Below are 22245 nucleotides of genomic sequence, written 5' to 3'. Positions count from 1 at the left end.
GTGACACGTCATCACGCCGTAACAAACTTAACGTACTATGTTACACACTCATCACCATGTGTAACACACTCATCACCATGTGTAACACACTCTTGGCTCAGAACGAACAAGCTCACAATTCTTGAGCTTACATTCTCCCCCTTTTTATCTGAATGTGACAACCTACTCAACCTGTTGCAACAAAGCTCAACAAACAAGACAATCTTCCATATCAAGCATAAGGATTAGTCCACCATCATACCACAAGATACGAGAAAGCGGAAACACCACACACTTAAGAAATTAAAAGTTTCAAATCACACAAGCAAACGGAAGCAAAAACAATAGTACGATGCAGAATACTATATATAGGTTCAGTACATAGTGCATAGAGTAAGAAACAATAGATTCACTCATTAGAAACTCTCACTCTCTTCACTATCCAGTTCCACTTCATCTTCCTCCTCATCCTGTGGGGTTTGGCGAGGATACTGTGGATATTCTCCCCCTGAGTAGATGCACATTAAGATAAAAACATAAGGTCAGAAACTCATAGAATTCAAGAAAAAGGTTCAACAAGTACTACACCCTTACTCCTCAAGCGAATCCGAATGCTTTTAAGATCAGCTATGGTTCGCTCAATGTCAGCCAGAAGATCCACAGACCTTGAGTCAGCCCCTTGCCCTCTGCCTGCCTCTTTGTCTTTGACAACCAGCTTCGGATACCCGGTATACTCCTCATCATCTTCAAATGACAGCACTGTACGTTGATAGTCAATAACTTGCTGAATCAATGTAGGGAAAATGATCCTCCGAGACCTGTCAGTGTTGATGTTAGCTGCAAAGCTGATGATTTGATCGTAGACCATCTGACCAAAGTCAAAACTTCTGTGATGATGAATCATGTAGAGAAACTTGAGTCGTTCCTGGTTCATTGACGTGTAGTTGGTGGTGAGAATCCAATTTGAGCACACTAGCTTGTAAAGGACTTGATTCGTCGGGGTCAGATACTTGGAGCTCATGGCTTCCCAACGCTGCACACGATTATCCGTCAGAAACGAGCATACTCGATCAATGTCTGCGGCCAAGTAGTCATGATCTTCTTCAAATCCCAGAACCAGATACAGAGCATTAATCAGGCTAGGCGAGAAATCAACCATAGACTCACGAAGAAACACAGCAACACCATTTCCTCTATCCTCAGCAGCACCCAAATTGGCAATAAACTCTTTCACCACATTAGGGTGAAACAGATCACTATCAATCAGAGTGTAGATCAAACCCGACCTAACTACCACCCGTTTCACATCAAAAAAGTTCTCATCATTCACATCTAACCTCTGTTGAATCACAAACTCACGTGGAGCCAATTTTTCACACCTCTCAGCCGAATTGCTCGTGACGAAGCGACTCGAGAACGGAGTGATATTGGAACGAAGCATCTCGAGGTTTTCTTGATTTCGTGCTTGGAAGATAGCACGACTTGCTTGATAACGCGGCTCTTTGGGTTGAAAGGCTTCAACCTCGTCGTCGGTAGATGAGGAAGACGTATATGCAGCAGGCGGAAAAGACGGCGGCGGAGTGATCTCTCGCCGTTGTTTCCGGATTCGTTTGCGGGAAGGTCCGGAAGGACCAGCGGCGGAGGGAGACGGAGTAGATGTTCCTCTCTCAGACAATCGGGAGCTTCTTCGGGTGGGTTGCATGTTTCGATTTGGGAGTGAGATGTGTTGGAAACTGTTTTTGAGAGTGACACAACCGATGACCTAATTTCACTCAATTTAAAACATTAGCCCAAATCAAGTAACTCGGCTCAAATAAAATAATCACAAATAATACACTGTGTGTGATGCATTTGAACTTATGTGTAACTCATGCATGTAACCAGGAGCATAGACTTCACTTACATTCGTATGAGAGTATGGAAGTCATGAGAATTGTGATGATAGCCAGCCTTATACACATAGACATCGATGGGTATGATGCCTGCATCTCGGAGGTATAGTCACTGAAGAACGATTTCACCACACATCTAGCTACCAAAACAGTTTTTATTGGAATCAATGAGTCAACCCAAGTCTGTAGCTATTTCTCAGCCGAGTAGCTGTCACAAACGAGATTCTGCTGTGTTCATTCAGTCAATCCAACTCTGTTTTCGCACTCAGCTGTATGGTCTGGAAAGACACATTAGGCTTCTTGTGTGTCTGTCTCTCCAACTCACAGACATTCACGTTTTATCAACAGGCAATTAATACACAATTCTAATTCTAGGAAAGAGATGGAATCCAGAGACAAAGTGGGGTAACACCCTGCTCCGAAACATGTATCCCAAGAGATTGGTAAAATACCTGTCCAGTCAAGACAGTGATCGAAATCAGAGACAAAGTGGGGTAACACCCAGCTCCAAAACGAGTATCTATCATTCCGGGCCTTCTTTTTTTTATTTTTTTTTATTTTAAGTCACATACCTCTTTCATGAAGTTACACATGAGCCTTACCTTTGACCCTTTTGTGTGACCCACATTTCCTCTTATGTAACACTCATCCCCTTATGTGTTTCCTCATTCAATCCAGGCAGTGATCAATGGCTCAAACGTGAAATGGGATAACATTTCAGTTCAAGATGAGTGCCCTTCACCAGTGAATTAGAAAAGCGAGATAACAAGAGTCAGGTGACAGCACTTACACAGTAGAACTTGTTGACTTAAGGTGTTAGTGAGGGGGTAGCATCGAAGCATAGAGTCCAACATTTTTACAGTGACTCTTCCCCCTTCTTCAGGACTTAATCAGAGTTCCATGATTCCCAACGCCTTTCTAAGACCCAGAAAGATGTTGTAATCCAGTGGTTTGGTAAAGAGATCCACAAGTTGTTTTTCTGTTGGGACATGCTCTAAAATCACAATCCTCATTTCCACCAACTCTCTCACAAAGTGATGTCTTATATCCACATGTTATCACAATGAACAAGCATGGGAGCAGAGGTGATACTGTAGTCAACAAGCATTTGTCGCATCCAAAGGAGTTGAGTGCAACAACTTCCTAGTGCAATGTACTCAGCTTCTGCTATGGAAAGAGAGGCACAGTTTTGTTTTTTGCTATGCCATGAGACCATGTTGTTTCCTAAGAAAAAAACAACCACCTGATGTGCTATGTCTGTCATCTAAACAACCTGCCCAATCAACATCACAAAAACCTGCAAGATTCACATTAGTCTCAAATGTATAATGAAGACCAAAGTCAAGAGTGTCTTTCACGTATTTGATAATACGTTTTACCACATTCATGTGAGACTCCTTCGGTTTAGCTTGATAGCGAGCACAAATCCCCACACTGAGGCATAGATCAGGACGACTTGCTGTGAGGTAAAGAAGACTTCCAATCATGGCTCGGTAGAGTTTCTCATCAACTGGTTTCCCATCGCTATCTCTGGAAAGTTTGGTTGTTGTGCTCATAGGCGTTTTTGCAGTCTTACTTGTCTGCATTCCAAATCGTTTGATGAGATTTTTGGCATAGGTACTCTGTGAAACTGTGATTCCATCGGTTAATTGTTTGATCTGAAGTCTGAGGAAATAACTCAGTTCGCCAACCATACTCATTTCAAATTCCTTTGTCATAGTCTTCACGAAGTCATCAACCATTTGCTTAGACGTTCCTCCGAAAATGATATCATCCACGTAAACTTGAATGATCTGCATATCATCTTCATCTTCTCCGACGAACAGAGTCTTGTCCACACCACCTCTTTGAAAACCAGCTTGTACCAGGAACTCCGTCAGACAATCATACCAAGCTCATGGAGCTTGTTTCAATCCATAAAGAGTTTTCTTGAGTTTGTAGACGTGATCCGGAAAATGTGGATCCTCAAACCCTTTTGGTTGTGTTACGTAGACTTCTTCTTGTAATACACCGTTTAGAAAGGCACTCTTGAGATCCATCTGATAGAGTTTGATTCTCAAGTTGCAAGCCATACCAAACAATAGTCGTATTGATTCAAGTCTCGCAACTGGAGCGAATGTTTCATCAAAGTCTACTCCTTCAATCTGAGAGTATCCATGTCCAACTAATCGCGACTTGTTTTGAATGACGTTCCCTTCATCATCAGTCTTGTTCTTGTGAATCCACTTGGTTCCAATGATGTTTACGTTCTTTGGTCTTGGTACCAATACCCACACTTGGAGTCGTTCAAACTGCTCAAGTTCCAGGTGCATCGATTCAGTCCATAATTCATCATCTAATGCTTCCTGAATGTTCTTGGGCTCAATAAGTGACACAAAGCATTCCACTTCATTCATTTTCACCATGAAACACGCCAACTTGACCATCTCTTTGAAGTTGATTTGTTTCTTTCTTGTAACTTTTTCATCATACAGTCCGCCAATCACATCTGACGAGGAGTGGTTTTTGTGTACTTTTTCTTGATCAAGATCGACCTTGGTCATCTCAGGTTCGTTGTCTTCCTCAGACTCATCCTTCACTTCATTTTCAGCTTGTCTTGAAGAACTTGGCGTTCCACCGTTTATTGTCTGTGTTACTCGAGCCTCATAGAATCCAATGTTATCATCAAAGACGACGTTAACATTATCACCAACAAACTTGGTACGCTGATTAAACACACGGTAGGCTAAACTGTTCACTGAGTATCCTAGGAACATCCCTATGTCACTTCTTGCTTCAAACTTTCCCAGATGTTCTTAATCATTCAAAATGTAGCACAAGCATCCAAACACATGCATGTGGCTCAGATTCGGTGTTTTACCCTTGAAAATCTCATAAGGAGTAGTCTTGGTCTTTGGCTTGACATAGACCCGATTTATCACATAGCACGCAGTGTTGATTGCTTCCGCCCAAAAGAACATTGCTCTAGCCATTTCTTGCAATGTTCTATTTTTTCTTTCCACAACCCCATTTTGTTGAGGAGTTCTCGGAGCGGCATACTGATGACGGATACCTTGATTGTGACAGAACTTATCAAACTGCTCATTCTGAAACTCACCCCTATGATCGCTCTTAATCTGAATGATTCCTCCCTTATCCTGTTTGAGTTGAAGAGCCAGGATTCTGAAACTCTCAAGAGCATCAGACTTGTTGCGTAAGAAGTCCACCCAAATGTACCTGGAAAAATCATCAACCAATACAAAAATATATCGCTTACCAGCAACGCTTTCAGGTGTTATAGGACCCATAAGATCCATGTGAACCAGTTCCAATATCCGTGTAGATCTGATCTCTGAAATTTGTTTGTGTTGTACCTTGACTTGCTTTCCTTGGTAGCATGCTCCACATACTGTCTCTGTCTGTTTCTCCAAATCAGGGACACCTCTTACTACTTCAGCATTCACGAGTCTGCTAAGCCCATTGGTGTTCATGTGACCTAGTTTCTTGTGCCAGAGAACAAGTTTGGATTCAGTAGCCGTAAAACACACGTTTGAAGGTCTCCAAAGATAGCAGTTGTTCCCTGAACGAATACCTCTCAGCACCACATTGTTTCTTGCATCAACGGCACGACATTCCTTGCTGTTAAAGATAACCTCTAATCCTTCATCACATAGTTGACTCACACTGATCAGATTCGCCTTGAGACTCTCAACAAAGTAAACGTTTGAGAGTTTAGGCACATCAGGTCTGGAGGTTATTCCAATTGCACGAATTTTGCCTTGTCCTCCATCTCCAAAAGTAAATTTTCCACCTCTGATGAGTTCGAGTTTCTCAAGATAGTCTTCATTTCCAGTCATATGCTTTGAGCACCCACAATCAAAATACCAGGGAAGTTGAGATTGTGATGCTTCTTCAGCAGAGGTATAAGCAACATTACTAATGATCTCTGTGTCTACTTGTACTCGCACAAAGTTGCAAACAAGATCATGTTCTGCTTCAGTGTGTGACTTAACAGAAACGGTGTTTAGTTCAGAGTGAGTGTTCTCTTTGTAGTTCGGATATAGATCACGTTTGACTATCCACACGCAACCGTAAGCAGTTGGTTCGGTGAAACACAGGTTCAACCTCCATGCTCTCTCATACTGACGTCTTCGAATTGTGTCCTCGTTTCCCACAGAAATGACATTCATTTCCACGTCTTCTTGGTTTAGGAAGGACATTCTCGTTTCTTTCAGCAGGGACCCCTTTCTCTTCAGGTTTCTTTTCTTCATTAGGAGCTTCCCTCACAAACTTCGTTTCAGTAGCCTTTGAGGTAGATCCTTTATATCCCAAGCCGATGTTGAGACTCGGACACTGTCCCAATGTAAGTATGTGATCAAGAGTTGCAGTACCAGCTGAGAGCATGCGAACCTTCTTGTGATTTTCAGTTAGTTGACTTTCGAGTAGCCTACTTCGATCAGTCTCTACGGCTAAGAGATCGCTCAACCTTTGTACGTGTGCTTCAGCTTCCTTACGAACTCGTTCTTGCTCTGTCATCGCTCTCTTAAGTGCAAGAACTTCTTGATCCGACTCTCGGTCAATTGAGTAAGCTTTTGTCTTGGTGGAAGGCTGATCAAGTTCCAGTATGTTAAACTGAGCTTTCAGCATTGCTTTCTCCTTGAGAAGCTCGAGATTCTCATGACTGAGATCAGAGAACTTGTCAAATAGAGTCTTGTACTCAGTTTCAAGATCTTGCTCAAGATCATCATCATCCTCGCTGTAAGCATTAGAATCTTTTCCACTTTCTTAACCAATTAGAGCCATGAAGTTTAGGTGCAGCTCACCTTCGTCACTGTCGCTTTCAGATTCAGTGTCACTGAAGCGCATGAGAGACTTCTCTTTCTTGAGAATGCTAGGACACTCACTGCGTGTATGCCCAATGCCTTTACACTCAATACATTTTTGCTCTTTTCTCATAGCAAGGGGACACTCGCTTCTGAAGTGGCCGTAACCTTCACACTCATGACACTTCTTTGTGTTCTTGCTAGAATCCTGCTTTGAGTGCTGAGAGCTGCCCCTTTCAACATCATTCTTTTGGTAGCGTCCATTGGATCTACCACAACCTTTCTCCATACGCTTGACAAACTTGTTGAAGTTTCGAGCCATTAAACTCAGATTCTCTTCAATCTTAGTGACTCGACCATCATCCTTAGACTCAGCTGTGAAGGCAATGCTCTTCTGGTTAGTAGATTGTCGGTCGGTTTTCTCAAGATCATGCACCTTCAGAATGCCTGAGAGTTGATCAAAATTCATCTCATCTGTGTCAACAGCAAGTGTGAGAACAACTTTATAAGCTTTAAACCGTGGTGGTAAGCACATTAGCAGCTTCTTCACCAAATCCTTTTCTTCATACTTCTTGCCAAGAACAGACACTTCACTTGCCAATTCACTGATCTTGCATATGAATTCATCAATCGGCTCATCATCACTCATTCTCAGGTTCTCAAACTTGGAGGCTAGGTGATCAAGGCGTGTCCTTCTCACACTGGTATTTCCTTCAAAGTGATTTATGAGCGTATCCCACGCTTGCTTGGCAGATTCACATCCTTATATGATCTTGAACTGCTCAACAGACAACATCTACTGACGAGAATATGACAGTTAGAGCTTTAGAGTTGAACTTAGACGCTTTCTTCTCACCATCAGTCCACTGGTCTTTAGGCTTTGGACCAACAGACTTATCTACCAAGACAACGGTAGGAGCAATCCAACCATCTTCTACAGACGTCCAAGCATCTTCATCAACTCCTCTGATGATGTGTTGCATCCTCACTTTCCAGTGACCAAAGTTGGTACTGTCCAGCATGATAGACTTATGAATGTGTAAGAGTTCCTTCATGGTGTCCATGAAATCTGCAGGATCTCAACCTGTTAGTAGTACTTGATACCACAAAGGTTTCCCGCTCTGATACCAAATGAAAGTTCAGAGACACACAAATATGAACCGTACACAAGTCTTTCAAGAACACTTTCTTGTATATTAGAAATCTTTTAAACAATCCTCCTAGATCTGTTTAATCCGGTTTATGCTCAGTCACACACGACTAGCGACGGACCAATTTCTAATATCTAAATTACAGAAACCCAAGCTGAAAACCTTTCACTCGATTTCTGTAGCCGACAAAAACAAACCTCTTGCTCTAGCTTTTACTCTCTTAACGCTCGACCTAAAACACTTCTAGGTTCCCTCGTTAAGTACACGTGAAAGACAATATTCTACTTCCTAAAATATCGCCAACAGAAGATCTTCTTTGCTTCGCGCCAAAGCAATATCTTCTACTTTCATAAGTTTGTGACATGTCATCACGCCGTAACAAACTTAACGTACTATGTTACACACTCATCACCATGTGTAACACACTCTTGGCTCAGAACGAACAAGCTCACAATTCTTGAGCTTACATAGCATATATAAACTAAACTAATGATATGTTATGTACATATATTATTTGTATAATCGTATGTATTTGCTTGTTTTCAAATTATAAATAAAACCCATTGATGCTTTCATACATTCCTAGCAATTCTAACTTTTGAAAGACTGATCTTTCAATTATATGCAGTCTGAGTTCAATCTACAAAACTAATAAATAAAGTTTTCACTGATGAAAATACAGTAACATACTTTTTTACCTCATTATGATTTAATAACTTAGAACAGCAGGAAGCACAAAAAAATACCTTTGATCACCTCTTTATTCACGTAGGTCTTGCCTCTACGTCAAGAATTCACGGGTTTCGAGCAGCTCACTTCTTGTTTTGCAGTATGAAAACGTATACGTAAACTGCACCACCAGTCCCTCACTATTATATTCTTTCAATTTCATATCGCATGATGTCTAGCTTTAAGATACCTCAAACCACAAGATATAAAATATTTGGATCGTCATATGCTCTTGCTCTGATCAAATAAGTGTATCATTTTTGGACTAAAATTACCTATAAATGGGTATATTTCCTGGGTTTGGTGCCTGGATCAACCTGAACACGCAACAAGCTCCAAAGGTCAGTTTCATTTCGATAATCAAACAACCCTTAAGAGTCAAATGAATACGAAATACAATATAGTTTAGTTATTGACTTAGGTTATGACTCTGCTTGTTGTAGGCCGAGTCCAAGAAATCTAAGAATGTAAAATCAAAGCCAGGGTCGGAGATAAATACCAATGCGGAGAGCGAAGAAACGAAGAGGCAATTAAAGTTGTGGAGAGCTGAAGAGAAGAAATTCCCATGGCAGCGAGATTATCCTCCTAAGGTGAAGGTAAGATTACATACCACAAACGAATTTTCAATACTTAGATTTGGCTTGACGGTTGCAATATGTACAGCTTGTGTGATCGTGAGATAGTACTAAAATTATTTTTAAGAGGATGCAATTTTTTTTTTGTTAATTCAATATTTATTATACAGATACATGAACAAAGCTTTTAGTCGAGAAAAAATACAGGAATAAAACATAGTTGGCAGGGATTACAAATGAATGTTTATTTATTTACTAACAATCATATACAATTTTGGATTCATAGTTGGTATACAATTTCTTTTTGTCAACAAAGCTAATTATACTTCTACTTTGTTGATGTCCCTAAGACGAGGGTCTGAAATACAAGAGCCATGTAGTGTCTGTGTATTATAAGAAGAAGATCTAACAAATTTATTACATCATTTATGTTTGAAGGTGTCCAAAACGAGTATAGGTGAAACCCATTTGGAGATGGCATTTTCAATAGGATTGCCTCCTGAGACAGTCTTCGATATTGTAACTAGTCACGACAACCAAACATATTCTTACTTCAAACAAATGAAAAGGCGCAAAATCCTGGTTCTTTTTTGTTTTCTTTTCTTCTAATTGTGCCGTTCCTGTTAAGTTCTGATTATAGCAATACTTGAGAAAATGATATTTTTCTTATGAAGGATGTCAAATCAAGCAAGGTTCTTAGGGATAATGGAAGGGATGAGAAAGTCGTGGTAGTTAAAAAATCTGCGCCCTGGAAGTTTCTTTGGTGGGATGGAAAAATGCCAATAGAACTAATTTTCAATGAGAACCGAAAAGATCTCCTCGTAAGAATTTTTTACAAATATCAAAATCTTCTTGTTCCGTTTTGAGAAAATTAAATTAGGTTTTTGTGGACAGACATTATTTAGGATTCCGAGAGAGGATGTAATGAACATGGAACGGTTACTGGGTCAGTTGCAAATAAAGCCATGGTACATAGATAGTGATAAATATTGCACGGCTAGGGAACCGAAAAGCGCAGAAGAATACCGAAAATGTTCAGGCGGAAAAGGATTACTTGGGTCGAAACTGAAGCTGGACATGGTTTATATCCCCATGCAACCTCTTGATATGCCGCCGTTTTCTTGGTACATCCGTCGGGTCACCACCAAAAGCACTAAGAGTTTAATGGAAGATCTTCAGATTCGAGGCGCCGTTCTCCGAAGTATTTGAGACTTTCACTTCCGGTATTGGCACGTTATATCATGTTGACAAAAAAAAATGCAAACACCAAACGGGTCACTTTATCTAGATACAAACCTTGGAGTGCTGATTGTCAAAACCTTTATTTAATGAACAGCAACAGTACAAAATAAACTCAGTTGTGTACTTTATAGAAAACCTTAATCGTTGGTGTCTCCCATATATTTCTAATATAAACCTTACTACACATGATTTCTTTTCCAAAGTGAATGGAGTAGACCTCTTAATCATTCAACACTACAGACAATACGTGTTGCTTGCGGGTCAGGCAACTCTAAAGTTATCTTGTTCTTTACAAATTTTCATTTCTTATTATATTCCAAATCAAAATACAATTTTTCTTGTCCCATTGCTTTTTTCGTTTCAGTGCTTTGTATATGACGCTACCCGGACGTAGAATGAGACCGTTTGTGCAAGTAAAGGTTACCAAAATATCGACAAGGATATGAAAAAATGTAGCAAAGCAGCAGACAAGGAAAGATTGCGGCCAAAGTAACAGTGAACCACTACTTTCAGCCACATCCTATTTTTAATCTGCCAACACTTTCTTGGTACATTCGTGGGACCACCATCAAGATTACCAAAACTCTGCTCTTATTGATCCAAAATATGGCTAGTAGGATTCGACGAGCTAAGCGAAATCTCTAAGTAAAGACTTCAAGCAAAATACATGGATAAACAAAGCCTAAATGATCATACACAGATTAATATTTGTAAAAAGTTTGGATGTTTAATATATTCCTATATTCATCAGAAATAAGTTTTAGGAAACTCGTGTTGACTTTATGACGTCAAAAACCTCAGGTCAGTTTCATTTCCACGAATCAGAGCTCAATCAATAAAAATTACTATAAACTAGGTAATTTGTTGCTCAAAAAAAAAAAACTAGGTAATTTATGATTATATTTATTGTCGCAGGCCGAATCCAAGGGATCAGAATCAGATAACGTTAAACATGAGTCGGTGTCAGAGAAAGATAGTATTAAACCGGCACTTTATCACCATGTCTGTTTTGTGTGTTGTTTCTCTTGGTTGTTTGTGGACAGGCAAAATCAAAATATAAAAAAAGAGAAAAATGATGTTCATGAAAGTGTTTGAGGGTAGCTATAAAGTGGAGCCAATATACGTAGACTCAGAACGTTTCTGCAAGCACAGGTTGCCTAAAAGCCTAGAAGAATACAAAAAATGAAGGGGTGGACAAGGAAAAATTGCATCGAAAGTGATACTAAACCAATACTTTCAAACCCTCTCCTCCGTTTAGTCTGCCACCGTTTTCTTGGTACATTCATGGGATCACCATCAATACCACTAAAACTCTGCTCCAAGTGCTTCAAATTAGGGGCAACTCTTCGAGAGATCTCAATAGAAGACGCAGTAATGACACCAAGCAACAAACATGGAAAACACTAGCCTATAGTTTCATTCACAAATATATGTTCTAAGTTAAAAATTCTATATACTTTTATTAGAAAATTAAATTTGTATTAGATTATATGGGATTTCGGCTTAAAATCAAATGATCTATAAATAAATTGTTCGTTTCTCGTACAAATTATTAAAAATCTTTTTCTTTTTAATTTTTAAAATAAAAATTTTCCGGCTTCAACATTAATAACAGGATAGTTAGGCAAAGACTTTAGGTTTATATCAATTATGGATATAAACCTAATCGATATCGATTATATCGATTATCGATCGAGTTGAATTATGTGAATTAAACTCTAATACTATATTAAGTTAGATAAGTTTATTCATTTTTATTAAGTAGATGTATTTGTATACAACAAGTTTCCATATAGGATATAGTTTAGAAGATCCGGGCAGGGTCTGATATGAGATTCTGAAGGCTGTAAGCATTTCTTAAGAGTTTTAATAAAAAGGAATTTTTAATTATAACTTAAGAACTTATAATATAGGACAATTATCTCAAATAGCCATTTTTTAAATTTTTGTCACAAAAATAGCTTTCAAGAAAAAAAATGACCAAATAGTTTTTTTTTTTTTTTAAAAAATTTAATTTTAATTTTTTTATTTTTAAAAATTTGAAACATCCCCAAACTCATCTCTTAACTCTAAACGTTAAGTCTATATTATTTAATCTTAAGATTACATTTTTACTCTTTAATAAAACTTATTTTGGTCATTTTTTTCATTGAGGACTATTTTTGCGACAAAAACTTAAAAATGGATAAAACTTATCCTAGAATATAACATTCAAGAGAATTAGTGGATAAGACTAAGGTTCTACGAGTTGTGTCCAGATCAGACCTTAGAAGTGAGAAGGGGAAAATGCCATGATGATGATGATTCAAGGAGAAAATGGCACTGTACTGGAGAAGAGAAAAGATGAGGACATAGTAAAGGAGAGATGGAGATCACGTAGGAGAAGTAATGGGAGGAGATATCAGAATCAGAGAATGATGTAATGAACGAGATTATGATATAAAATTTCTTGATTGTTCTCGAAATTTTGAAAATATCATTAGCTATATGAAATAATGATCTTTACAAATTTTCCAAAGTTCATATCACAAGGGATCCTCTGTGTGTACCATCTAATCAGAAAAGGAGACAAATAAGAGCTTAAAAACTCTCAGATATAGATTTTCCACAATTGATTGAGCTTCCACGCGTCTTAGACTTCTCTGCAAGTGATAGAAGAAATAAAGGTCAATGCTAAAAAAAAATAAAAAAGGTCAATAATAAAATTTCTAGAAAGGACTATAAATTCCAAAGCTTAGTGAGAAAGGAAAATGAACGGCCACAAATTTTGCATGAGTTGGAACTTAGAACAACACACGTCTAAAGGTATTAGAAGAAAGATCCCTTTTTCACCCCTAATTTATGATTCTCAATCCTTGCTCGATAAGAAAGAACAAGAACAAAACTTTTTCAACTTTTCACTTTCTATTAATTTGATTAGATGAGAAAGGCGATGAAAAGCACATTGATTGTATGATATAAAATGAAAAGCTAAACAAGACTCGCTTACCCTTTCATCTATCCTTCCTTAAACCCTGTCCCTGTGGTTCCTGATTATCTGAGCCAAAAGGTCGTCTCCAGCCACTTGTCTCATCATCCGAACCAGTTGATATCTCTGAATCTTCCGTTTCTGGAAGAATAAAACCAAACATTAGATCCAAAGTAATAAAACAATAGTAAAATGTTGCATTAATTGAGTTTTAACCCTAAAATCATCGTAAGTCCTCATGATCAAGCTCATTCTGGAAGCATCGACAGACTTGGACAGCATTGACATAAGCGCAGTAAAACTAACCCAAGGCGAGCTTGGCGGAGGACCACCTCTACCTATAACTGAAAGAAACATACCACCATATTAGAGATAATAATTAATATACACAAACTCATCAAGCATTGAAAGAATGAATCTGCTTTTCATACCTCTGAGGCGAGGAGACCTGAAACTGAGGATGTAACTCGGTAAGATGTACGAGTTCATGTTGGAGCTCCACACAACATACTTACTCGGATTCTGAAGATCATCCACACCGGAATCGAATTCACTAGAGCTCGGATGCGACTGTTTAGACCCGGAGGCGATCTGCTCAGGCTTCCCGAGGAGTACACGGCATAAGATAAGATGCCTCACACCTTCCCCGTCTGGCTCTGCACCTACAGCTCTGCAACAACAACAACACTTGACCGTTACATATCACACAATCTACACATTGAAATGAGATTACAAGACTTACGCGAAGAGAGAGCACTTAGAAGCAACGAGATGGATTCCGATTCCATGAGAACCGTCATCGATCTCCCGGCTGCTGAATCCGTACGAGACGATACCCTCGATCTCTTCTCTGGAGCCAGCGTACCAACCGTACTTCACATTCGGATCTCCCCCGTTCTTCCTCGCCATGGCTTCCGTGAAGATCCGAAACGCTACGTACCTGGCTCTCGTCGCGATCCCTTCCGTTGAGTTCTTACGCACGCTCGCCACCGTCGTGTCGCCCGCGAAAGCGGCGCCTAAGCCGGAGAGGAAACACGCTTTGATGACGTCGTGCTCCTGGTTTCCTTGGCCGAGAAGGATCGTTGATCCGGAGGAGGAATCGGCATCGTCGGAGAGGGGATCGAAAATTTCGCCATTATCGAGTTCGGTGACGGACGATTGGTCCTCGATTTCGACCTGCGCCGCCATCACGAGTGGGAAGGAAAGAGAGAGAGAGAGAGAGAGACAAGTTTTCTTGGGGAAGGGGACTAACCAGAGAATGTAGAAGAAAGGAGACAAGTATTAAACGGTTTTAAAGCGGTGCCGTTACGTTCTGCTTGCACTACAGGACCCTTTTTTTTAACCACTCCATCACGTGTCTAATGACTTTATTACCCCTACAATTAATTGCGTTACTTGCTATTGGATGCAATGATCATCTTCTTCTCATCTAAGATGATATTTTTGTTGATAAAGTTCGGTTTTAATTCCTTAATTACAGATTTTTTCCTTGGAATGTTGTTTGAATTTTCTTTGTGGCTAAGTTTGCTTAGTGAAGGTGTAAACTTTCTACTGGTTTACAAGAATATTCTGCAGAATCTGTAAATGCATTTTTGGACATGAATAATAAAATTTGTTAATAATATCGGAAAAGATAGAAATATCAGATTGCTGGTAAGACTAAGCTATGTTAATATGAGGTACTAAATTCGGGTAGCGTGGTAGGTTTTCCTTTTAAACCAATGCCTTCGCTGAGTTGGCTAAATTTTTTTTTTAACTTGTTTGGTAGTAATATATCTCGCATGGAATGGATCTATTATTACAATGTTTAAATATACTACCATTTTTTAAATTAGGATGGTGAACAGGACAAAATTTAAATTAACAATAAAAGTAACGATCGTTTGCGTTATAGATAAAAACAATAACGACAAGTTTGTCGCATGCCAAATTAACAACGATGAAAATAATGAACTTTTGTTTACAGAAAAATAAAAATGTAATGAACATTTAGTTAGTTATTGTCGGTTAACATTTAGTTAGTTATTGTCGGTTCGACGATTGCAAAAGTAAACAAATAAATACTTAATATTAAACTACTAAAATAACCGACGTTTTTTACTACCGCCATTCAAATCCATGACGGTAACTAATAACTAATTTCGTGGCTGCAACAAATCGAGCATGCAACATTGTAGGCCTATCAGCATGATGTCATATGTTAAGGTAGAAAATGTATTAATGAGCTTAAGTAAAGCGTCTCTCTAATTAAGGCCCATTTATATTGCCAAACCAATAGGCCCTTTAAAGAATTACCTCATATTATTCGACGAGTTACCGGGTCGGGTCAAAGATCCAATTTATAAGACCTCAAAATTCCGTTGAATTTGCGCGGTAACCCGAGAATAAAGGAGTAACATCTCAAAAGAAACAAGGAACCAATACGACGAGGAAAAACTAAAAAGAAAAGACACAGAAACATATAATATTGTAGAGAGAGAGAGAGAGTTTTTGGATCAAAGGGCGGGGCACAGGAGAGGTGCCTACAACTTATCATCATCATCATCATCACTGCTAAAAATGATCATGGCGATTTGTTGATTATCCCTTTCAAAATCTTTCTCTCTTCTTCTTCTTTGTTGTTTTTTTTTCCCAGGAAAAGAAACCAAGGGGGAGAGAGGAAGAGGTTCTCCTTCCATTGAAGTCCTTTTCGTCTGTAATGTCTCTCTCTCTCCACCCCATTCAAAGGTCCTCCTGGATTTTTAAACCCTAATTTATTTTTCTCTAGCAGGAGAGAAAACTAAACAATAACTGTGGTTTCATTTATTCAAATATAAATTGAGAAAATAGAGTTTCTGGAGAAGAGATAATTTGTATTCTTCTTCTTCTTCAAATCAACTTTGAGTGTTCGATTTCTGTAAAATAAAATGTCAGACTCAGACGGTTCGCCAAGTTCTTCACCACCAGCCGATTCAGCTCCCCCGCCGGATTCTTCATCCGAGAATTCTGCTCCTCCACCGTCTGATTCCACATCTACTCCTTCTCCACCGGCTGACTTATCAGAGCCACCACCCTCTGACTCAGAACCGTCGCCTCCACCTCCCGATTCAATACTTCCTCTACCTTGGATCCTAACTCCATTAACAGACACTCCTCCTCCAGATTCCAATTCTCCACCGGAAGACTCAAACAATCCTCAGCCGCCGCCAACTTCAACCAAACCCCCTTCTCCTCCGACAGATTCAGAAACACCACCGGCTCCTCCATACGAATCCGATAACCCACCTCCATCTTCAGACGTTCATCATTCTCCTCCTTCACCATCATATTCTTCAACGAACCCGGAAACACCACCGTCACAATCTCCTTCTACCACACCATTAGAACCTACCAATTCACCTCCGGCTCCACCGTCAGACCCAACCAATCCTCTCCTAATCCAACCATCAGTGCCAGCAAATTCCCCACCGGGGGCGAGCTCATTTCTTGCACCACCAAAACCTAACGGTGGTTCGGGTGGAGGAGCCGTTGTGTCTCCATCTCTCACAGTCCCTAGCAAAGTAACGCCTCCAACAAACGGAAGCAATGGTATTAGCTCTCAAGGGAAGATTATGGTCGGTGTGGCTGTAGCCGGTGGTTTCGCCATCATGGCCCTTATAGCCGTTTGTTTCTTAGTGAGAAGAAAGAAAAAGAGAAACATTGATAGCTATGATCACCCTCAGTACTTGCCACACCCTAACTTCTCTGTCAAATCAGGTTTTCATAAATCTTTGCTTTTAATTATCTCTCCGTTTTTGAATGATTAGGACTTTCCATACATCCCTAGGGTTAGGCCCAAACTTTCCATTTTTTGAAATGTTTGTAACTGATTGTATTCTATTCCATTCATGTTAAACGGTAAAAAAAAAAAAAAAAAGTGATGGAATTAATGGAATAAGTTATTTCACATCTTTTGACACTGTCTTTCTTTTGATAATATAGATGGATTCTCATACGGACAAGACCCTAGTAAAGTATACTCTGGTCCTGGTGGTGGTTCAATGTACAATTCACAGCAGCAACATTCCTCTATGGGAAACAGCTACGGAAGCCAACCCGGTCACCAGATGCAATCCAATAGCATGCCTGACTCTGCCATCCTCGGAACTAACCAGACTCATTTCAGCTACCAAGAGCTTGCGGAGATCACTCAAGGCTTTGCTCGACACAACATTCTTGGAGAAGGTGGGTTCGGATGCGTATACAAAGGTACCTTACATGATGGTAAAGTTGTCGCTGTGAAGCAGCTTAAAGCAGGGAGCGGACAAGGTGATCGTGAGTTCACGGCAGAGGTTGAGATCATCAGCCGTGTTCACCATCGGCATTTGGTATCTTTGGTGGGTTATTGTATTTCGGACCAGCATAGATTGCTTATTTATGAGTATGTTGCGAATCAAACGTTGGAGCATCATTTGCATGGTGAGTTGCTTGTACCGTTTCTGGTATAGACCGGACTTTTAGGTTAATGTGTTAGACTTCCTTTACTCAAGCGTTCTATCTTTTATAGGAAAGGGAAGGCCGGTTTTAGAATGGTCGAAAAGAGTCCGGATCGCTATAGGTTCAGCTAAAGGGTTGGCGTATCTGCATGAAGACTGTGAGAGACTGCTAATATTTCAGAGCAAACATATTAATCATACCCTTCACATTTTTCTTTTGTTTTTTTTTTGGTTAAGTACTTATTTGTTTTCTTATAAAGGTCATCCAAAGATCATTCACAGGGACATCAAGTCAGCAAACATTCTGCTGGATGATGAATATGAAGCTCAGGCAATAAATAAAACCTCTTTTACTTTATATCCATCATAACTCTCTGACGTTTCAGTTGATGAGACTTTAATCTTGGTTTTTTTCGTGGTGTTTAGGTTGCTGATTTTGGACTTGCTAGACTCAATGATACAACACAAACTCACGTATCAACTCGGGTCATGGGGACCTTCGGGTAAGCATTCATCACAAACATTACTCCAAAACTAATCCAGTTTCTTGAAGATAAGTTTGTTTTATTTGACGTGAGACAAAATATTTTTTTAGTATTCCCTTGGATTAAAACTAAGTCTTGAATGATCCTATGGTTTTGTCATAGGGATCAAGACTAACATGTTTTAACGTTTTCAGGTACCTAGCACCAGAATATGCATCAAGTGGGAAACTGACTGATAGATCCGATGTTTTCTCGTTCGGGGTTGTTCTCTTAGAGCTTGTAACGGGAAGAAAACCAGTTGACCAGAATCAACCTCTAGGAGAAGAGAGTTTGGTCGAATGGGTAACATAACCAATCTTCAAACCTATATTCAGTTACAATAAAAGATGGGCTCTTTTTTACTCTACATTATTTACACATGAACTCACAGGCACGGCCGCTGCTTCTCAGAGCCATTGAGACCGGAGATTACAGCGAACTCATTGATGGACGGCTCGAAAAACATTATGTGGAGCATGAAGTCGTGAGAATGATCGAGACTGCAGCTGCATGCGTTAGACATTCTGGTCCAAAACGTCCACGCATGGCTCAGGTAAATTTCTGGCTAAAAAGTTTCAAAAAACTGTTATGCTATATACTATTCTTGATTTTAATTTTCTCATGTCTTAAAACTCATATTTTTGGTGAAATAAGGTTGTGAGAGCATTGGACTGCGACGAAGACTCTGGAGATATTAGCAACGGGATCAAAGTTGGGCAAAGCACAACTTATGACTCAGGGCAATACAACCAAGAGATCATGAAGTTCAGGAAAATGGCGTTTGGTATTGATGATAGCACAGAGTCAGGGATGAACAGTGGAGGTTACTCTGGGAAAAGCTCCTCTGATTTCTCAGGGAATGAATCAGAGACTCGACCTTTCAATAACCGACAATTCTGATCATACAAATATACAATAGGTGAAAGTAAATACATACATCTGCCTCTTTTCTTGAAATCTGTAAAGCTATTATTTTCATATATTGAGTTGAGATGCATTTCTTGGTAGGTGCCTTAAGTTTTTGTTCTCTAATAGCTAAATGCCCTCAGAAAAGAAAAATAGAACCAAGAAAAAGTTGTGAAGAGTGAGGATGAATAGTGAAGAACCTCTTTGTATACTGATAAACCTTCCTCCATAATTAACTTGTTGATTCTTTTACAAAATTATTTTACTTTATAATAATGGATTTATTTAGTACGTTAGAGTATTTAGTGTATACTTAACACCAAGAGACTCAGAATTTTTATAGCTTCACATACCCATAAATCAACCCAGGCAAGGAAAAGCACAAGAGAAACCAATAATAGAAAGGCAGCAAATAAGACATAAACATAAAGTGTTTTGTTCTTAGACAACTCAAAATAATTAGTGTCCTGGTCGGAACTCGAAATCTGGACCTCCATGTCTGATTTCACCTTTACCATGAAGACCGTCCTCGTTTTCAGGTAACTTGAACCTCACTCCATGTTGAGGTGGACCTCCTCCGCCCCTTTCTCCTCTCTTGTTATCAAATCCGAATTCCATGTCATCTTCGTAATCTCTTCCATAGGGTTTCTCAATTTCCCTATGATGTTTCATATCCACACCAAACTCCAAATCACCTCTCTCCCTCGGCTCAAACTCTCTTCCATAAGGTTTCTCAGTTTCCCTATGATGTTTCATATCCGCCCCAAACTCCAAATCACCTCTCTCCCTCGGCTCAAACTCCACAGGCCGAATCTCATGGCTCTTCGTAGATGACCCTTTCTCGCGCTTTGGCTGTTTGCTATGATATTGCTTGGCCCCGCGGCTTATGCGGTTGCATAGCCTCCCGAAGATACAAGCCACAGCCGACAAGACAAGTATCACGGCTACGACTATGAAGACCGTCGCAAAGGAACCGCGTGAGCCATAGGAAGAAGAAGCTGGTGAAGAGGAAGAAGATGGATATGAATTTTGTGTAGTGTATGCGTTTGGATACACAACAACAGGCTGTTGCATTTGTTGTGCTCCTTGGTCTCCCATTTTCTCTCTTAGGGTTTGGTTTATGTTTGGTTCGTAGAAACAAATCAAGAAGTGGTATAAGAAGATGTTGAAGTTGTCAGTTACTTTGGAGAGTAGTTATATTGTGAAGGTACATGTGGAACAAGAAATGTGAATATGCTTCATTCCATGTGAGATGAGGGGTAATGAATTAATAATAGAAGCATTTCGTGGCTTGAATAAAGTTACTAATTAATGTATCATACAAAAGTGACAGGTAATGAAACGAATAAGACTAATGGGTATGAAACCAAAGTTCTAAATTGAGAATATTGATCTTTGTTGTTTTTCTTTCTTTTCTTTTCATAAAGAGAGACAACTAAAGAGATTCTTTTGATGTCTAAGTGGAAGGAGAGATGTACTTAGGTAAAAAACATGTTTTATTTGTGAGAAGATCAAGTGGGATACACTTCCATCTTTTCCAAGAAACATCAAAAGATTTATGGAGAGGGCTTAAGCAGTCATTGACTCATATATATTACTTCTGTGAATTCACTATTTTACACATAGGTTCAAGTTTTATTATATGTGCATATGTGTATATGTAACTGAACTGTAAAAAGGGAAATTTTGACAAAATGCCCTAAAATTAAAGGCTTTCTGTATTCCTCTGAAATAGCAACATAATTAAATACATTTTAACTTAAAACTAGATCTCGATCCGCGCAACCGCGCAGGATTTTGTTTTCATTTATTTTTATATAAATATTTTGTTTTCAATTCTAAATTGATATATATTATAATATATATGTGTCTATCAATTTTTAAAACATCTATCAATTTTTAAAATATAATAAGTTTACTGTATATTTTTCTCATTGAATAGATTGTTTCAAACTTTCACATGTATTTGTATCTTCTTCTATATATATATTTTCAGATTATTATTTCATTATTTAAATCATAACTATATATATAAAGGTTAGTAAAATATTATTTTATTGTCATATTCAAAGATATTGTAACATTTCACAAATTTATAAAGTTTTTAAAAATTTAAACTTTTCGTTTCATAGATTTATATTATCGAGTAAATAATTAAACATTTAGTTTCTGTTTAATTTTTAAAATAAACTATATAGTTTAAAATTTGTTTTCATTGGTTTAAGGTAGTAAAAATTAATCATTGTTAGATAATATGATTTTTGCTATTTAAAAAATAATCTTTATAATTTTAAAAGTTAACATCGACAAATATTAAAATATTTAGCATATATAGGTATAGTATTACAACATTAAATTATATCTATTTAATTTATACTATCCATAAATCCAATGGATCATCTATTGTTTAAATCCAATTATTGATAGCCCAATAAAAATTTCTGGTAGGCCCAAAATTTAAATGATAAGATTAGATATTAAATGTAACATGACTTTGTAGGAATATGTCCATTAGGTCCATTTTTTAAAAAATCATACATGAATCAAAGTTGTTACTTCTGTTTTAATATATAAGATGATGCGTTTTGAATTTACGTACCATGGACTTTTTGGTAGAGGAATTTTTAAAATATGTTTACAGTTGAAGAGTTTATTAAAGGGATTTTTCATTAAAGTCTTACGAAATTCGAGTCGAATCTTTTAAATCACTTTATTCATCTCAAAATAGTTGTATATTTTACCAAAGGCAAAAAAAAAAGAATAATGTTATCATTAACAATTCATTTTGAAAATGTATATTCCTTTAGCACCATTAAAGGGAAATTTGCAAAATAAAAGCCCAAACATAGTCTATAGACTATAAGCTAATCGTAAATACATCTAAATGGCTTTTAAAATAAAATAAAATTGGTTTATAGGCCCATTAGATATGGATGCTCGAATTTCACGCAGGTGCTAGTGCAGCAGAAACATTCTTCAATATTCTTGTGGCTCTTGCTTGAACGTCAAGAAAGATGTCACGA

General features: G+C 38.4%; 5 protein-coding genes across 6 annotated transcripts; 2 read left to right on the top strand and 3 right to left on the bottom strand.

The window, feature by feature from the left end:
- Positions 1-395: 395 nt before the first annotated feature.
- LOC125587104 lies at positions 396-1681 on the bottom strand. Its single transcript, XM_048757251.1, has 2 exons — positions 574-1681; positions 396-487 (listed from the first exon to the last, which is right to left on the bottom strand). The coding sequence occupies exons 1-2, from the start codon at positions 1679-1681 to the stop codon at positions 396-398; spliced, it is 1200 nt and encodes a 399-aa protein (XP_048613208.1).
- A 7041-nt stretch (positions 1682-8722) lies between these two features.
- LOC106397111 lies at positions 8723-10559 on the top strand. The gene is made up of 5 exons (XM_013837668.2): positions 8723-8894; positions 8997-9149; positions 9567-9710; positions 9803-9949; positions 10023-10559. Exons 1-5 carry the CDS (start codon positions 8835-8837, stop codon positions 10335-10337), a joined length of 819 nt encoding a protein of 272 aa, XP_013693122.1. The 5' UTR covers positions 8723-8834; the 3' UTR covers positions 10338-10559.
- A 2264-nt stretch (positions 10560-12823) lies between these two features.
- Positions 12824-14633, bottom strand: LOC106397110 (probable inactive poly [ADP-ribose] polymerase SRO2). 2 transcript variants are annotated; one of them, XM_022703291.2, is made up of 5 exons: positions 14081-14633; positions 13770-14008; positions 13645-13682; positions 13360-13479; positions 12824-13012 (listed from the first exon to the last, which is right to left on the bottom strand). In XM_022703291.2, exons 1-4 carry the CDS (start codon positions 14524-14526, stop codon positions 13378-13380), a joined length of 825 nt encoding a protein of 274 aa, XP_022559012.1. In that variant the 5' UTR covers positions 14527-14633; the 3' UTR covers positions 12824-13012; positions 13360-13377. The 2 variants fall into 2 exon arrangements, with proteins under 2 accessions (XP_022559012.1, XP_013693121.1); XM_013837667.3 differs by having other exon boundaries at positions 13555-13682; positions 14081-14630.
- Positions 14634-15776: 1143 nt separating this feature from the next.
- LOC106397109 (proline-rich receptor-like protein kinase PERK12) lies at positions 15777-19439 on the top strand. The gene is made up of 8 exons (XM_013837666.3): positions 15777-17073; positions 17299-17775; positions 17864-17950; positions 18053-18123; positions 18219-18295; positions 18472-18619; positions 18708-18869; positions 18971-19439. The coding sequence occupies exons 1-8, from the start codon at positions 16245-16247 to the stop codon at positions 19214-19216; spliced, it is 2097 nt and encodes a 698-aa protein (XP_013693120.1). The 5' UTR covers positions 15777-16244; the 3' UTR covers positions 19217-19439.
- Positions 19440-19538: 99 nt separating this feature from the next.
- LOC106367610 lies at positions 19539-20998 on the bottom strand. Its single transcript, XM_013807418.3, has one exon. It carries the CDS (start codon positions 20318-20320, stop codon positions 19682-19684), a length of 639 nt encoding a protein of 212 aa, XP_013662872.2. The 5' UTR covers positions 20321-20998; the 3' UTR covers positions 19539-19681.
- Positions 20999-22245: the final 1247 nt, after the last annotated feature.

The sequence above is a fragment of the Brassica napus genome, chromosome C5, assembly GCF_020379485.1.
Source record: "Brassica napus cultivar Da-Ae chromosome C5, Da-Ae, whole genome shotgun sequence".
Lineage (NCBI taxonomy): Eukaryota > Viridiplantae > Streptophyta > Magnoliopsida > Brassicales > Brassicaceae > Brassica > Brassica napus.
Note: the sequence above shows the minus strand (reverse complement) of the source record. Positions and strands in the feature narration are given on the sequence as shown.

Coding starts and splice junctions, on each gene's coding strand:
- LOC125587104 (XM_048757251.1), bottom strand. CDS start 1,681: ATGCAACCCACCCGAAGAAGCTCCCGATTGTCTGAGAGAGGAACATCT. Junction 488..573: donor CATTCGGATTCGCTTGAGGA/GTAAGGGTGTAG, acceptor GCATCTACTCAG/GGGGAGAATATCCACAGTAT.
- LOC106397111 (XM_013837668.2), top strand. CDS start 8,835: ATGGGTATATTTCCTGGGTTTGGTGCCTGGATCAACCTGAACACGCAA. Junction 9,711..9,802: donor TGAAAAGGCGCAAAATCCTG/GTTCTTTTTTGT, acceptor TTTCTTATGAAG/GATGTCAAATCAAGCAAGGT. Junction 9,950..10,022: donor AGAACCGAAAAGATCTCCTC/GTAAGAATTTTT, acceptor TTTTGTGGACAG/ACATTATTTAGGATTCCGAG.
- LOC106397110 (XM_013837667.3), bottom strand. CDS start 14,526: ATGGCGGCGCAGGTCGAAATCGAGGACCAATCGTCCGTCACCGAACTC. Junction 13,683..13,769: donor CAGGTCTCCTCGCCTCAGAG/GTATGAAAAGCA, acceptor TGTTTCTTTCAG/TTATAGGTAGAGGTGGTCCT. Junction 13,480..13,554: donor GGACTTACGATGATTTTAGG/GTTAAAACTCAA, acceptor TTATTCTTCCAG/AAACGGAAGATTCAGAGATA.
- LOC106397109 (XM_013837666.3), top strand. CDS start 16,245: ATGTCAGACTCAGACGGTTCGCCAAGTTCTTCACCACCAGCCGATTCA. Junction 17,776..17,863: donor GTTGGAGCATCATTTGCATG/GTGAGTTGCTTG, acceptor TATCTTTTATAG/GAAAGGGAAGGCCGGTTTTA. Junction 18,296..18,471: donor CGGGTCATGGGGACCTTCGG/GTAAGCATTCAT, acceptor TAACGTTTTCAG/GTACCTAGCACCAGAATATG.
- LOC106367610 (XM_013807418.3), bottom strand. CDS start 20,320: ATGGGAGACCAAGGAGCACAACAAATGCAACAGCCTGTTGTTGTGTAT.